General features: G+C 26.4%; 2 protein-coding genes across 5 annotated transcripts; one reads left to right on the forward strand and one right to left on the reverse strand.

The window, feature by feature from the left end:
• Nucleotides 1–277: 277 nt before the first annotated feature.
• Nucleotides 278–6,514, reverse strand: LOC111041800 (uncharacterized protein C19orf47). 2 transcript variants are annotated; one of them, XM_022326213.1, is made up of 8 exons: nt 6,229–6,514; nt 4,955–5,151; nt 4,793–4,886; nt 4,383–4,711; nt 4,158–4,320; nt 2,062–2,148; nt 1,519–1,571; nt 278–718 (listed from the first exon to the last, which is right to left on the reverse strand). In XM_022326213.1, the coding sequence occupies exons 1-8, from the start codon at nt 6,245–6,247 to the stop codon at nt 653–655; spliced, it is 1,008 nt and encodes a 335-aa protein (XP_022181905.1). In that variant the 5' UTR covers nt 6,248–6,514; the 3' UTR covers nt 278–652. The 2 variants fall into 2 exon arrangements, 1 of the variants encoding a protein (XP_022181905.1); XR_002605367.1 differs by having other exon boundaries at nt 617–718; nt 1,436–1,571.
• Nucleotides 6,515–8,914: 2,400 nt separating this feature from the next.
• On the forward strand, nt 8,915–11,662 carry LOC111041798 (CREB/ATF bZIP transcription factor-like). 3 transcript variants are annotated; one of them, XR_002605366.1, is made up of 4 exons: nt 8,917–9,948; nt 11,054–11,165; nt 11,313–11,367; nt 11,447–11,662. XR_002605366.1 is itself a non-coding variant. In XM_022326212.1 (2 exons), the coding sequence occupies exons 1-2, from the start codon at nt 9,388–9,390 to the stop codon at nt 11,108–11,110; spliced, it is 618 nt and encodes a 205-aa protein (XP_022181904.1). In that variant the 5' UTR covers nt 8,915–9,387; the 3' UTR covers nt 11,111–11,662. The 3 variants fall into 3 exon arrangements, 1 of the variants encoding a protein (XP_022181904.1); XR_002605365.1 differs by having other exon boundaries at nt 11,313–11,662; XM_022326212.1 differs by having other exon boundaries at nt 8,915–9,948; nt 11,054–11,662.
• Nucleotides 11,663–11,870: the final 208 nt, after the last annotated feature.

Below are 11,870 nucleotides of genomic sequence, written 5' to 3' on the forward strand. Positions count from 1 at the left end.
ATTATTAATATTATAGTAATTAAAATAATTACATTAAATTAAATGCTTGGCCTTTAGTTTTAATAGACAAATTCTGCCTTTGTATCAGTTATTGAACATTTATTTTGCATAATAAGTTATATAATATTAACAATATAAAAAACAACAAAATAAAATACACTGACAAAAATTATATTTCAAATTAATATATTAAGTTATATTGTGAAAACAGGCCCTAAATTATTTGAATATAAAATTAACAATATTACTAAACAAATTTTAATCAGGAAAGATAAATAAATTCGTGGACTTCAAATAGTTAAAAAAAATCAGTTAGTTTCATACTATAAGTAATTATTACAATAATCCAGTTGGTTGACATTATTCAAATATTTAAGATCACTCTAAAAAATACTCATAAGGCAATCTAATTTATTGGGAAAATAAAAAAATATAATTTATACCTAATTGTTGTATGCTTAATTTAACTAATAGAAATGATAATAATAAATCCGTATCTTAATTCAGTATAAGATTAAAAATAAAACAAACCAATATTAGTTAAATGAAAACTAAAAATTGTGTATTTGTTAAAGTTGATGAAAAAAAAATTATATGTAAATATATATTGTTAAGAGTCGAAATATAAGTCTTCAAATTATATATGTATGCATCATTCTAAATCTGAACTTCTAAAGTGTGAATGGTTTAACAGACTCAACTTTTTAACATTTAATACCTGAAAAATAATAGTAATATCAAATTTAGTTTTATTTAAAAATTCGATCAAAAATTAATGTATTTATTTAAATATTATGTTCTTATTTTTAAAGAGCTCTATAGAGTTTTATAGTTTGGTCAGAATTTGTCCATTAAATTATTTTTTAAAGTTATGCATAAGGATAAATCAAACATGAAAATAGGTATTCAATTCAGAATATTGACCATAATACACAGAATTGTAATCACCATAAATAATTTTTTATAAGTAATATTTAATACAATTTCATTATTTATGGAATTGAGTGTAAAAAAAGTTTTATTAAATAAAATAATATTTGTATCAACCATCTCAAATATTTTAAATAATTCACTTAAAAGATATTATGTATATGACAAACGAAAGTTGAAAAACCGACAATATGATTGAAGAGCTTAGTAAAAAGTTAATGATGCATGAAATGATTGGTTGAAAAAAAAGCAATAGACAGTGGTAAGTGTATGTGAAGGATAGTAGGGTAATAATCAAGGAAAACATATAAAAATAAACATAGATATTATGAATAGAGCGAGAAAAATATTTTTATTAATAACTGACAAATTCTGACTTTACCAGTATTTTAAAATTAATTATACAAAAATAGTACACAATTTGTAACATTTATTTATTTCTGATATAGTAAACTCTTAATACATTTCAATATATTAACATCTAAAATAAATGCATACATCTTACATTTTAGATAAAAAAAGAGTTGTTTCTTTTGACTTTTAAGACAGTGAAATATGTATGTAATTGAATAAACATTATGAATTTACCTTCGGATTAACATAAATTGGTCTTCCACCTGAGTTAGCATTTCTTATAAGAGCTAAAAAATAAAATAATAACAATTATTTATTTTGTACCATTATTTTATGTGTTAAATGTATTTATTCCACTTATGGTCTCATGGATTATATTTAGATATCTATATATATGTATTTGATATGAGTGGATCTTTGATGGCAAAATATTTTGACCTAAAGACCCATGAAGGGATGATATTTAAATTTGATTGGTAATTATTAATCAATAGCTTATACTACAATCATAATTTTGGTATAAAATGAACATTTTTTCTTTTAATCAGTTGAAAATAGTGTTGTGACTGCTTTGAAACTTAGTTTCCATTAATATTACCAAAATAATATAGATTTATATCATACATTTTTATAATTGTTAGTGATGTAGAAGTCGATACCTATTTTAAAAGGCTGTAGAAGCACAAATTGTGCTACACATTGTTATTACCATTTGCTTCTCTAGATTTTGGGCGAGGGTACTAATGAATTATGTTGATAAAAGAAAATTGAACTTACCACTTTTGGAAACAAGTCCTGGACTACTTTTTTCACGGTCACACGATGCACCAATACGTTCAAATACAGACTTTGAAGAGTTAAAACCTAAAAATCAGTATACATTTTACTATTTTAGTTAATTTATATGAAATATTAAAATTAAAATAATCATAAGCATTAATACTAAATATTTATACTAAACAGTGATCTAAAAAATAGCAAAACAATTATTTCATCTAAGAACATTAATATTTACATTTCATTTAAATCTGCATCATAAAAATAAACTTTTAAAACAATGGTTACAATTTATTGGTCATTGACTTTATATTAATTTTTATGAGTATTATATTATTATCAAATAGTACCAAAAAATGGCGTGAATAGGTGATAGCATTATTGCATTAATAACTAAAAATTAGTATAAATATATTATTTTTTTTTAAGCAGGCAGCGAATAAATATCAATATTTTTTTTGGCCATTTCTGATCTTTTGAAGTGTTGGAAATTGTCTACTTTTGATATCCTAAATAACAACTACCTAAATTCAATTTGCTAACAGTCCCCTCCCTCAATGTTGAAGATTCAACAATTTTTTTGCAATAATTTGTAATGAAAGACAGGCAAAAGAATGCCACAAATAAAATTACAAATGTGCTAGGAGAAATGATTACTTGTGAATTTTCCTTTATAACCCATTAATCTCATACAGTCATACATACAATTATAATGATCGTAAGTAAAACTCAAAATTGCACTTAGTATCTAATACAATGGTTCTCTAAGTTTATAATGAAAAAATTTACAAAACTAAATATTTGATAAGTATAAGTTATGGTGCATGGTTATAAACAGATATTAAAATACAAGTGCACACACTAAAAATGTATTCAAATCTGTGTTTTTAATATAAGTGTATTATAAACAAAAATGTATATTAACACTTTCAACATTCCAAAATAATGCATAGTCATGTTTAAACATGAACCTTTATACTGTTCTAGCTATGGACACAGTTAGACATGTCATGGAGAACCCAAGATTTAAGCATTTAGCTAAAATTTCAGTAATGACAAATAATGTTTAAAAACACTCGCCAAGTCAGAGACCAGCATGTTAACTTTCTTGATTTTAATTTTGAGAAATGTATTAGCTGTATGTAACATGTATGTATATTATTTAAGGTCTTGCTAGTTTCAATTGGCTAGGAAAAATGCAGTGAAAATTTTCAGAACTTTATCTTCAAAAGTTAATTCAGAACAGCTTTAAAAAAAAATTGAACCACATTTTATTGGGTGTTTTTTGAAGTTTTTCAGCTTTAAAGCTTTGTAGTGAATTAACAATTGAAGATAAAGTTCTGAAAATCTTCACTGCACTTTTTCTGACCAATATGAAACTAGCAAGACCCTAAACAACAAAATTCATTCTACAGTTTTGGAAATCTACTCCGCTAAATGAAAATCCAGCAAAAAATAACTCTTTTCTTTACTGTAAATAATTAAATAATTTTTTTTTAACATTTTTAATTTCATATTTTGTTTTAACTTGACAATTCCTTTTTAATGAATTATCAACCAACTTTCTAGTTATCATAATTTAAGAGAAAAGTTAAAAAATAGAAATGTTGGGACTATTTACTCCGACGTTTTTGTGGATTCAAATTGTTATACAAATCGGGTGTGATATCAGATCCCCCTCACTAATATTTTATATTAAAGCTAGCTTAATTATCCACATACTCTTTATTACTAAGTTCACTTTTTATTTATTTTCCTATTTAAAAAAAATTCTGGAAGAATTGAAAATTCAGACTTTCTTATTTCAATTACCATATTTACTTGATTAAAAATCAAGAAAGTAAAAAATACAAGTATACTCTGTTCAAATTAAAAAAGCATGGCCAGAAATCAACTTATGAGTAGAGGCATGGTAATACAACAAGGCAGGTATACAGGTAATTGACTGGGTGGGGATGATAAACAGGTGTTACCAGACTGAGGTCTGACAAAAATTAGTTACTACAGGCTACATTTTCTAACTTAAAGAGATTGTAGACATTATTGTTTACAATAATTTCTTAAAAAAACTGTCTTAATAAATAACTAATTCATACTTGTTTCTTCTAGTTTTATTCTTTTTGAGAAAGCACTAGTTTCTTCAGTTGGAATACTTGGTCCATAATATACATCACTTGATCCTTTAATTGTACGTTTGAATGTCGCATTAGCAGCAGGTTCGCCGGCTTGTTTGATTCCAAGACGTTTAAACACAGATGACTGTTAGAACATATTAAATTGTTATTTAGTTTGAAATATAATTTTATAACGAAATCAGTTACTTTTCTTGTATCTGTAGGTGAATTATTACTATCGAAGTTAGGAGTTGTGCTGCTTACATCACCTACACCCAAACGATCAAAAACCGAGCTCTTAGTTTTCAATTCAGATGGTGGAGGGGAGTCATCATCACTTTCTACAATAACTGGTTTAACTTTTATTGTAGTTTTAGCCTTAGGAACTACTTTTCTATTGACAACTTTAATTGAATTGTTTGATAATTGTGAAGGAATCTTTTTCTTCACTATTTTCAAAAGTGCTTCTTCGTCCTCTTCACTTTCACTAGAGACTTTTACCTTCTTAGTAACTATTTTTTTTACTTTATTGGTAACTAGGAAAATAATAAATAAGATAATTAATAAGGTTGAGACATTTTTAAAAGTGTTTTATTTTACTAAAAAAATAAACCAACCTATTTTTTTTTTTTGAGGTAATGTTTCGTTGACTTCATTTTTCTTAGTTATTAAACTTTCCACTACATTAGAATTATAACTATCATAGGATCCCTTTAAATAAATATATACAATTAATTATTTCTTCACATTACAAATAACAATCAAAAAATGATAGTTACCTCTCTATATACATCTTTTGCATGTTTAAGGATTGCAATTATATCACCAACAACTGTTATACCCATTTCCTTGAGAATATCTTTGTCTAAATCCATTAACATATTAGACTGAATTCTATTTTCATAGAAAATAGTGGCATATTTTGATGATGCAAATGAAGGAATACCAGCATCTAAGAAAAACTTTATCCACCAATCTAAAAATGATAAATACAATTTTTAAAAAATGAATAGATATAATCTGAACTTTAATCAATTGCACATTTAATAATAAATATAACCAAATAAAAATTATTAAGTGTCTAAAAATATATTTAAGTAGATACATACATTAATTTTGTAACTGTGAAATAAACAATTGTATCTATATTATAATGAAATAAATTTAGAGTTGTATCATTTCTGTTTTGAAAAAAATACCATTTTCAAACATTGAAATTGGATGACGATGTTTCACGTAATAAAAATTATATAGAAGTAATATTAAATAGAAGTATAATAAAATTATTCTATTTAAATTTATTTTTTGAAATATTAATGATTACTCCAAATAATGATCGGTTGGATTGTAAGATATAATAGTTTTTAGAATTTTCCTCAGAGTTTTATCAGGATTCATTTTTCATGGAAATCAGACTAGAAGTAATACCAATAGACGTATTATACAGTTATGAAGTGACACAACTTGGGGCAATTGTTTTATGAGTAGCAAGGGATGGGCAAATATAATACAAATATTTAACTTATTTTGTCAAAAATATATCTCTCAAATAGCTAAACAACAAGCCAAAGCATTTGAAAAATATTTGTTGTAATTATAACCTCATATTAATCGAATTAGAGTTTAAAACAGTGGGGAAAAACAATACCTGAGCTAGAGATTACAAAACTATCTTAAAATGATATAATGTGTTAACTTGTGGTAGTCACAATGAGATAATTGAGTTAACCAAAATATCAAATAGGTTAGGTTATTTGTTATTATAACATAGTGTAGATACCTACCTATGCTTTTACTCAATTTTTAAACAAAATGAAATTAAATAGAATTAGACCTAGTTGAGTAATTTTTGGAAATGATCTATCGTAAACTTGGAACTATAATAAATAATAATTATTTAAAAAGATATTGGTAACTGAAAGTCGTTTTGCTACCTATAAGTTTTCTAACATTTTTGACAGACGTAACACAATTGATTACGATGTCATTTTAGATTTATAAATTAATATACTTTACGCATTGAAATAAGCGTAGTCGCATAGCGAGAACTCACCTTTGCTAAAGGTAGACATGACTTGGTCTTTAAATTGAATATAGATATTGGATACGAATATTACAGAACTATTAAATTAAAAATTGTACACTTATTGTAAGACATTAGTCACTGGATAATAATTAATACTCGGTCAACAAAAATAAATCGGTTTTCGACAATACCACTATTTAATAGTCACTACTCCTAACTCCTTGGTCCCTAGCGGCTAGCACAAGTCACAGGATACACGAACAATAAGCAACAAGGCCATAGCAGTTACCAGCACGTCCAGCACGATGATTACGTCTGTTTACATTCGACCGATGTTTACACAGTGCCGACGCATAACAAACACAAAATAACTGTGATTTGTGGCTAAACATATTATATTAAACGAAATAATAAACTAAAAATGTATAAAACATTAAAACTTATAATTATGTTAAAGACTATAGAGTAATAAATAATAATGTTACTTATTAGTTATTAGTTATTACTTTGTGTTTAGGCAGTTAATAAAAAAAATTCATAGAGTTATAGAAAATTAACCTCTCTCCCAGAGCAAAAAAAGAATAAGGTCACGGTTTAAAATATAAATGAATCTAGGAAAAAAAAGCCCCGTACTAAATACATGATTCTTTTTTTTTTGATTTGCATAATTACAATGATTACATACAATACAATCATAATATAATCATTACATTTATTTTATTAATTATTAAATTATTTTATTATATTATAATACATATAATTTATTATAGGTATTAGGTGGTATATTTATTTGATTAAAAGGTAGTTATTTAAAAAAAAATTATATTAGTATATGACATTAAACAATAACTAATTATATCACAGTTAAAAATCATTCCATAAATAACATTCCTTAACATGCATTACTCTTATTATAAAATATACAAGTATAGTTGCAATCTACAATAATAGTCTTCTGCCATTTGTACATAATTAAAAAAATGTTTAAAGTTAAAAAAATTTAAAAATGATTTAGTAGCATTAATTACTAATGTTGTGACTAACTGCCATTAGAAAATCGAATATACTTATATCATTATTTTTAATTTGTATGCATAAGTTTTTCAAGCGGCTTTCAACGGCTTTGTTTTGCACCAAGTTTTGTACTTCCATAATCTCCTACATTACTTAACACCAATTTTGTTTGGTCTGCAGCAACTTCCATTTTCATTTTTTTTAATCAAATAAAAGATAAAGTCAAATGTCAATTACTTTTATTACTATATACTTTAATCTCTTCTATTTAAAATGTATGTTTATTGTTTATATTTAAATAGTTTAAAATATTGGGTTTATTATTTTATTAAATATTATTATGATATAAAAGTATATACAAATTATATATCACATATATGATTATAGATTTATGACTTTACTGCTATGGATAAATAATAATGTATTGTTTAAAAATTAAAAATGATGAAATGTATACTTTAATAAAAAAGTGTTATGTAGGTATTTAGTTGGTACAGGGCCTTTTTTTCCGAATATCATAGAAACAAATTGTTAAATACACAGATATAAAATAATAGTATTTTATAACCGTGGAAACATAACAATTAATAGATTTCAGGATTATTATATTATTTTATTAGTACCTACTATAGTACCATCTAGTACCTATTAAAGTTTAACGAGCAAAGGTTTATCAAAGTATTTAAAATCCAGAAATTATACAGTGTTATTTATATTGTTGACTTAAATACTTTATCAGAATTTGCAATATCGAATATCAAGTTTAACATATTATTTTTATTTACTAATAATATCTAATTAAAAAAAAAAGCAATGTATATTAAATACTTGAATCTAAGACGCAAAAGTCAACTACTTGAAGCCCCGTCCAGACCAAAACCTGTCCGTTAACCTTATATAATTAATAAGAGAATTTACTATCAACTTTAACTATAAGAAATAAAGTTTTAATAATCCTGACAAAATATTGAATAGATTAAAAGACTAACTAAAGCTGTACTTCGGTAGAGAACGATTCAGAGAAATTTACGTTGTCATATAAATTTCATGATGACTATTTAGTATTTACATTCACGATTTGATATAAACTAAATAATAAAAAAAAAATTAATAAAAATATTTCATGGCCAGAGTAACTTTTCGCTAAACTTTTTTTGTTGTTAAATTTAGAAAATTTGGAGAATATTTTATAAAAATGTCTAATGTTAACTATGAAAGGAAAAACATTTATAAATATCCAACCGTAATAAAATTATCAACATTTTAAACATTTTGCATGGCTCAAAAATAGTCAGAATAGTTTGAAATTTAATATAATACTTAATAATTAATATAATAATCATAATGATAATATAAATATTTGATAAAAATTTAGTGTTTACAATTATTAGTTTTAGAGTTATACCAAAAAAATTTAAAAAAATTAAATCGATGTTTTTAAAAATTGGTTTTGCGTAATAATTACTACTTTTGTTTGTTTTTTTAAATCAACCAAAAACTACTAGGAATTTTCAATTTTGATCTCTCAAAAGTCCCAACTAGATTCATTTTTTATCAGAATAGCTGACAGCTGTTGATGTCAAAAATAGGAGCATTTATTCTATATTTTCTCCCAAACATTTGCAGCTGGCTTACATTGAGAATTGAGATAGACAAACAATCCACTAAATAGTGAATACGTATAATATTTAATACCTCATGACCTCATTCTACAACTCTGGTGACTGGTGATACCATTTAATAAAACTTCTCGGCAAGCTTGTTTCCGTCATGCTGTTATCACTGTTATTACTTATTGGTACGCTTTAGTGCGTTACTACGTTAGTGAAAATATTATTCATTAGGTATATTTTGATAATTTTGTGTTTGACCATTTGGAATTTATTATTCGGGGTACTTTAATTGTTAAATTGTTTATACGTCGGTTTTATTACGTTACACCACGACGTGCCGCTCACTGCTCAGCCACTGCCGTTTATTATCGATTGCGTTTTTCTAGTCTCCATTACTTCTACGGTCTACGATCGTTTCGAAATCGACCCGACAGCTGCTGTAAGAACACTTCAAATTAATATACGAAATGCCATTGACGATAATCTTCTGAAAGCACATCCACACAACTGTCCGTTATTACTTATTATTAAGCGACTGGGCACGGGTGAGTGATACATCATGTCACTATCATGCTCATCGTCTAGCGACAAGTGCGAGTTCTCTGATTCGGATTCCGATCACAAGCAGCGTGGCAACAGAAGCCGTCCACGCCGTTTGCCGACCAGCAACAGTAAGAACGCTGTGGCCGCTCGCATAAACCGCATGAAACAGAAACAGTACGTCAAGAACCTGGAGAGAAAGATGTTGCAACTCAAAACTGATATGAGGAACATGAGACATCAGTTGAAGGAAGGCGAGAGAAGATGTGAGAGCAGCAGCCGACAGGTGGCCTATTTGCGCAGCATGATAGCCAACAGCCAACAACTCGGCAATGTGTTGCGCAGCATACGCTGGGGGAGTATCATCCCACAAAGTAGTAATATCAACAAGACTTTAAATGAGTTAAACTCTCGCCCAAGTACCGACCACTTTCCTATTACCTCGAACTACAGTCTGTTTGATGGTTATTTTGATTTCATAGAAGATAGTGAACTCGAACGCATGGCGCAACCTTCAACTGCGTCTCGAGAAAATAATGGCTGGGCATTCCACGAAAGTATGGGCCGTGATAGAGCTGAGGTAGGTGTATGCTTACATGTATCTAATAGAAGAATATCTGTTGAGTTTTGCGATGAATGCTCAACCCGATTTTACGATAATCCTCATGATTCTTAAATTTGAAATTTTGTTATTCAAAATATAACTGAAAATAATATTTCTGTACTGTTAAATTGTAGTTTAAATTAATTTGCTTAAAAGCATTTTATTTAATTATTTAATTTAAAAAAATATTCATCCTACAATGTTTATTTTAAATATTTGATTCAAGTGTTTTTTATTTTGATGTACCTATCATTGATATAAAAATTATTTCTGTAGGTTTTTGACCCTATTTATTATGATTTTAGTTCGTTATTTTTTGCCTTGATATAATTCAGTAATTCTTAATTTTTAATTTGTATGTTGCATATGCCTTTCTTGTTTCTGTCTATAAATGGTATAGGTGTAGTTATATTATCTATTTTTTTTTTTAACAATTTGAATTGCTTTAATTAAATACACTTGAATTTTAGAAAACCATTTATTTGTAAAATAGTTATTAACAATTCAGTTTTTATTTAGTCAATAAGTATAAGATAATATATTTAAACTCAGAAAATTGGTCATGTTTTTAAGATTTATCTAGTGAATATTTTTAAAATTTAAAATACACAATTTTGGGAGACTATTGTTTAATTTATCTTATCAGTGTTGATAAATAAGATATTAAGAGGACGTCACACCTGCATGTGTTGTCTCCGTCTTACAAATGTACAACATAGCAAAAACTGCTTTGCGCAGGACAACTTTTTTCGCACTATATTTGTTGTAGAACTACCAAATTTTCACAACTCGTGAAGAAGAACATTATCTGTGCAACAGCGTGCTTGTTTTTTTAATTACACTATCCAATCATTTTTATCTCTATATGTTCAGAAATTTTGGAGCCACTACTACAAACACAGAAAATTAAGTTGTCCTGTGCAAAACAGTTTTTGCTACGTTGTACATTTGTAAGACGGAGACAACACATGCAGGTGTGACGTCCTCTTAACATATTATTTAAACAGTTGTCTTCTAAAATGTATACTAGCAAAAAATTATTTTCTCATTATTAGATAATGGTTATTTTGAAAAATTTCAGCGATTCCAAGAAACCGTCCCATCTAAATATGTGTCAGTGTGCATGTTGTTACCGTAGAAAGACGGTTGTGTGCCTGCATATCCGTGGTGTAAATGATCTTATTAATTAAAAGGTTGGTATACAAAACAAAAATTATGAATGCTTTTTATTTATTCTTAATCTGCTCGAGAAAAACAAAATCTAAGTTTGATAATGTTCATTTATGATACTTTGTACATAAATCCTGTACAACTGCTATTAATCTATGTTGATTTTTTAGAAGCTGTGATCTCGCATGTACAATTTTACATGCAAACCTTCAAATTAGGCATAAGGTAAGAAGTGTTTTTGATTTTGATTAATTATCAACTTTAATTGTCTAAAGCATTAAGTGTGACCAATTTTCTTATTAAGGACAGTGGAAGGTTGGTTAGTTTCAAGTATTAAAAACAAATACAACAACACATTTAACTAAACATGAAAGATAATTGATAATAACTAATATTATCAACTGATAAATATTAAATAATATAATTCTAATATTTTTCCACCATCCTTAATATTTAATTATTGTTGTAATCAATATTAAGCTGTATGTTTACGAATAAATATCAAATATTTTGTATTAACTGTAACGGTGTTGTTTTATTTTACAAGTATCACTTTTTTTATGAATTGTCAATATCCCAATTTGTCATTTGGTTTTTATTAATCATTTATTTCTTTCTATGAAATGTTATTAAGGTAGATTTTTTTTATAAAATTATTTAAGTAAACAATCATTGTCATTATTTTTTGCAATGTTATAATTTAAGTTGTTTGTTTTAATACTAAATCT

This window comes from Myzus persicae, unplaced genomic scaffold (assembly GCF_001856785.1).
Source record: "Myzus persicae strain clone G006 unplaced genomic scaffold, MPER_G0061.0, whole genome shotgun sequence".
NCBI classification, from domain to species: domain Eukaryota; kingdom Metazoa; phylum Arthropoda; class Insecta; order Hemiptera; family Aphididae; genus Myzus; species Myzus persicae.

Coding starts and splice junctions, on each gene's coding strand:
- LOC111041798 (XM_022326212.1), top strand. CDS start 9,388: ATGTCACTATCATGCTCATCGTCTAGCGACAAGTGCGAGTTCTCTGAT. Junction 9,949..11,053: donor TGGGCCGTGATAGAGCTGAG/GTAGGTGTATGC, acceptor GAAAAATTTCAG/CGATTCCAAGAAACCGTCCC.
- LOC111041800 (XM_022326213.1), bottom strand. Junction 4,887..4,954: donor CAAAAGATGTATATAGAGAG/GTAACTATCATT, acceptor ATTTATTTAAAG/GGATCCTATGATAGTTATAA. Junction 2,149..4,157: donor AATAAAACTAGAAGAAACAA/GTATGAATTAGT, acceptor ACTGATTTTTAG/GTTTTAACTCTTCAAAGTCT.